Source organism: Morus notabilis, unplaced genomic scaffold (genome assembly GCF_000414095.1).
Source record: "Morus notabilis unplaced genomic scaffold, ASM41409v2 Scaffold307, whole genome shotgun sequence".
NCBI classification, from domain to species: Eukaryota; Viridiplantae; Streptophyta; class Magnoliopsida; order Rosales; family Moraceae; genus Morus; species Morus notabilis.
Window position 1 is genome coordinate 1,151,591 of NW_010361515.1, and position 4,811 is coordinate 1,156,401.

The window sequence follows — 4,811 nt, forward strand, 5'->3', positions numbered from 1 at the left end:
AAGATAAAGGCTTTTTTTTTTTTTTTTTTTTTAATTTTCTTTTGAAACGAGATAAGGTTTTATTTTAAAGTTTGACTGTGGTTAGGACTCTTAACATAAACTAGGATTAGGATTGTCTGCCTATAAGTAAGGCATTTACCTTAAAGCTTCACATAGCAATTTCATTCCAAGATTTCCATGAGCCTTCTGTTCCGGTAAGTTCCTATTTCTTTATAAGAATTTAATGACTAATGTAGATAGCGTTTTAATGAGATTAAATTTTTGTTTGCTTAGTCTTTTACTTAAAATAGGATTCTTGAATATATTAGGATCATCGTCTTGGTCAAGCTGTTTTAGTGACGTTGATATTTTAATTAAGTAATTTTCTTTCCAAAAAAAATAAAAAAGCCTAGTGTTATGTTCTCAAAAAAAAAAAAAAGAAAAATTATTTTTTAATAATTTATTTTGGAGGATGGAAAAGTAATTTTAATTTTTATTTGAGTGGATTAGTCAACGGAAGGATTCAAAACTCCCTCCATATCTTATCTTCCTCCTTACCAAACTAAGAATTTACCCTCTCTCTCCACCACTCTTCGTAGTTACTCCTACTAAACATATCCTATGGTGATTTTGCCAGGTCATGTCCTACAAACCTGAAAGCTAAGCGCTTTTTTTTTTTTTTTTTTTTTTTTTTTAATTTTCTTTTGAAACGAGATAAGGTTTTATTTTAAAGTTTGACTGTGGTTAGGACTCTTAACATAAACTAGGATTAGGATTGTCTGCCTATAAGTAAGGCATTTACCTTAAAGCTTCACATAGCAATTTCATTCCAAGATTTCCATGAGCCTTCTGTTCCGGTAAGTTCCTATTTCTTTATAAGAATTTAATGACTAATGTAGATAGCGTTTTAATGAGATTAAATTTTTGTTTGCTTAGTCTTTTACTTAAAATAGGATTCTTGAATATATTAGGATCATCGTCTTGGTCAAGCTGTTTTAGTGACGTTGATATTTTAATTAAGTAATTTTCTTTCCAAAAAAAATAAAAAAGCCTAGTGTTATGTTCTCAAAAAAAAAAAAAAGAAAAAAAAAGAGAAAAGAAAGTAATAAAAGAACATAGGATGGATTTCGGCGGGAGTTTTCTTCTGCTAGTAATTTTGTCTTACTAATAGTTTATCTAGGTTTGTGTATAAACATTTTTTTTATTTAACTTGAAAAACATGTACGAAGTTTACCTAATAACACAACAACTGCTCTATTGTAGATTCCTTGTGTTGTTGAAGAAGATCATGAGAGGTCATAAAGCAGAGCCTTCGAATTAGAAGTGTAAAAAGGATGGATTTCGGCGGGTTTTCCTAGCACAGTTGCGTTACAATTCTTTCCAGTTTCATGCCACGTATATGATTTATGATCCTCCATGTCCATGGTGATAACAATATATATCTGGAGAGAATAATAATGCAACTGAGCTAGGAAAACCAGCGAAGTCCATTCAGGATTGACGTTTCCAATGACGAGTTGGCATAAAATCGAAAAACCCACTCCTGGATCGGTTCTTGCTCACTCTGAAAATCTTGCACGGTTTTTTATTAATGATCATATGCAGTGGTCCGGGCCTTTTGGGCTCCGTGTTTCTATGACCCATGGGCTTGACCCAAGAAAGAATCAAGAAACACTCATTTCAGTTAGCTTTCCCGCCTTTTAACATTTATATGACGCAAAACGCCGGTGCTGAAATCCCAGTTCTCTCTCTCTTTCTCTCTCTCTCTCTCTGAGCTTACATATATAATCAAAAACCAACAGAGACCACCCCACCATTATAATCTGATATCTCTCTTTCTTCTATCTCTCCAACTCTCTCTCTCTCTCTCTGTTTTTCCTCTACGAGCTTCTTGCGTTCCAAGAAAGCAAAAATGGCGGCAGAACCGGCCGATGCGCCGCCGTCGTGGCGACCACAACCAACGGCGGTATTATCTCCGTACGACCCTGTTGCTTCATTGTACGTGGGTGATCTTGACCCGCAAGTCTCCGAGAGAGACCTCGTCACCATATTCCAGCTCATGGGTCCCATTTCCTCCCTTCGACTCTGCCGAGACTTCCACACCGGAGAATCCCTTCGCTACGCCTACGTCAATTTCTTCTTCTACTCTCATGGTAGTAATCACTTCCTTTCCATGCCCAATTTCGTTTCTCAGATATCGGTTTTTAACTTTGTGCAATGCGATACAATTTTCTTTTCTTTCTTGGGTTTTCATTTTTCTATTTTTTTTTCTTTTTCTGTTTAATTCATCTCATCTGTTTCTGTCCGCATGGCTTGTGTGTGTGTGTGTGTGTTTTTTTTTTCTTGACTATGAGTTAGCCGTTTCTTTAAAGCCCGCTCGGTTTGGGCTTTCTTAGGTGTTTGTTCAATGATGAATTCCGCTATCAGTAATTTCTTTGAATTTTTTTGGGGTTTCGATTCTTCTTTGATTTTTTTTTTAAGGATTCTTCTTTGAATTTCCGATATGAGTTTTTAACTTTATGCAATGTAATGCAATTTTTTTTTTTTTTTTTTTTTCCATTTCGATAATGTTCACTATCTGTGTAATTCACCGTTTCTCTCTGTGTTTCTTCTTGGTTTTCCTTCTCGTTTGCGTAATGATGTGATAGGCGTTTCTTTTAAAGTTTGCTCTCTCTCCTTTTTTTTTTGGGCTTTCTTTACTAAGGTCTCCATTTATGTACTTTTCTTGGTTTCATATCTGTTTGTTCAATGATGAATAGGTTTATCAGTAATTTCTTATAATTTTTTTTGTTCTTTATTAATGCCTGTTTTGATTCTTCTCTCTCGCTTATTTTATTTTAGTTTATATTTTTATTCACATGCATTAATTCTTGCATTCCTATCTTGCAGTTCAAATCAGTGAGCTAAAGAATTTTTTTTTTTTTTTTTTTTTTGGCTTCTGTCTGATCTCATATACATCTATTCTTGTTCTCTGTCTGATTAGCATCTAAAGCTATTGCTTGCCTAAACCACACTGAGGTGAAGGGAAGAACCATGAGGATCATGTGGTCTCAAAGAGACCCTCTTTCAAGAAAGTCTGGAGTTGGCAATCTCTTTGTGAAGAACCTTGACCGTTCAATCACAAGTGCTAAATTGCAAGACCTGTTCAGCAAGTATGGGAATTTACTATCTTGCAAGGTTGCTGAGGAAAATGGGACAAGTAAGGGTTTCGGGTTTGTCCACTTTGATTCAGAGGTCTCTGCCATGGCTGCTATCACTGCTCTCCATAATGAAACTGTGCTAGGAAAGAAGTTGTAGGCCCTCTTGGTCTCCTACTCTCTATTTCCTTTATTCTGAGTCATACCTCATTATGAATATTGAATATTCAGGAATGATCTTCTGTTTGGTTCGCAACTTATGTGTTTGCAATTGATTTCTATTTTCATGCTCTTCTCCCTAGATATGTATCAAAATTTGTCAAGAGAAGTGTGAGGACAGCAGCAAATGAAGAACGAGCTTCAACTGATCTGTTTGTGAAGAACCTTGATTATAATATAACTGAACATGTCCTACAAGAGAAGTTCTCTGAGTTTGGGAAGGTTTCTAAAGTAACCATCTTGAAGGACAGCAATGACAATTCTAGAGGTTTTGGCTTTGTCAAGTTTGAGTTGCATAAAGACGCTAATAACGCTGTTGAAAAGTTGAACGGCTCGCTGCTAGGTATGCACTAAAACTTCATCAAATAATATAAAAAGATGTAAAGCTGCAGCATTTCTCTGATAAAAGGGTGTCGAATTGTGGATTAGGTTCAAAGCATTTGTTCATGGAAAGGGCTCGGAAAAAAGTTGGCAGGAAGTTGTGCAACTGCCAGTTTGAAAAGTTTAAGGCCACAAATAATTTGTGTGTCAAAAACCTAGACCTGTCCGTGAATGATGCCAAACTGAGAGATCATTTCAGTTGCTGTGGAGAAGTGATATCAGTGAGAGTGATGCGATGCAATGATGGCACTAGTAAGGGATACGGTTTCGTTTGTTTCTCCACCCATGAAGAAGCAATGAAGGCTCTGCATACACTCAACGGTATAGCATAGAGTTCAACAGACTAAATCTCATTGAGCCTCAATACCTTTTTCTCTATTTCTAACTTGAATTTATTCTCGCTCAGGTTCCGTCTTAGAAGGAAGGCATTTGTGCTTGATTTTTGCTCGGCAGAGACCATATAAATTCCACAGGGTGTATGAAGATTATGTCCCCCTCAATATTCCCCTATGTGAATCTTCAACGGAAATTTTGCCTCAAAATTCGACTGATTCCAGTGCTGCCCTTTCTCAAAGTTGCACCAACTATCCTAACTCTGTTGCATGCTCTCTTCAACAGCAGCCAACTGCCTATCAACACTTTGGCAGCAATGTTGGAGTACTGAATCCGTTTTCGTCACAAGATTTCCTGAATCAGTACTATGTAAGAAATATGCTTTATCCAAAGCCATATTTCTTTCTGTTTTCACCAGGGTTTGTTATTAACAATTTTTGAAATCCCAGGTTCCAGGAACAATATGGCAGTTGGATATTCAGACTCTCCACAAGAGTACGTTGAATTTTGTTCGCACTTTTATTTTGTTGTGCTCATAAATTTTCTTCACTCTTCAAGTAAAAAATGAATAATTCCTAAGATATTGGTCTACACGTATATTAACTTGTGACTTCCTCTGTGCTTTCACTGATGATTTCTCACATCCAATATCTGTTGGTTTTCCTTTCTCTATATGACAGTCTTGAGCTTTTGGACTCAAGGTGTTCAGAAATGGGCAGGTTAAGGATCGGATACTTTATTGGAACGCCAAGACAAGTTTTG

General features: G+C 36.3%; 1 protein-coding gene across 1 annotated transcript; it reads left to right on the plus strand.

Moving 5' to 3' along the window:
* The first annotated feature begins 1,891 nt into the window (after positions 1 to 1,891).
* Positions 1,892 to 4,490, plus strand: LOC21408966 (polyadenylate-binding protein 4-like). The gene is made up of 5 exons (XM_024166724.1): positions 1,892 to 2,132; positions 2,963 to 3,272; positions 3,419 to 3,678; positions 3,765 to 4,037; positions 4,123 to 4,490. The coding sequence occupies exons 1-5, from the start codon at positions 1,892 to 1,894 to the stop codon at positions 4,488 to 4,490; spliced, it is 1,452 nt and encodes a 483-aa protein (XP_024022492.1).
* Positions 4,491 to 4,811: the final 321 nt, after the last annotated feature.

What these genes read in the sequence shown, in the direction of transcription:
- LOC21408966 (XM_024166724.1), top strand. Translation starts at nt 1,892, where the DNA reads ATGGCGGCAGAACCGGCCGATGCGCCGCCGTCGTGGCGACCACAACCA. An exon ending in ACTGTGCTAGGAAAGAAGTT is followed by an intron (nt 3,273 to 3,418) that starts GTAGGCCCTCTT and finishes TCTTCTCCCTAG; the next exon opens with ATATGTATCAAAATTTGTCA. An exon ending in GTTGAACGGCTCGCTGCTAG is followed by an intron (nt 3,679 to 3,764) that starts GTATGCACTAAA and finishes ATTGTGGATTAG; the next exon opens with GTTCAAAGCATTTGTTCATG.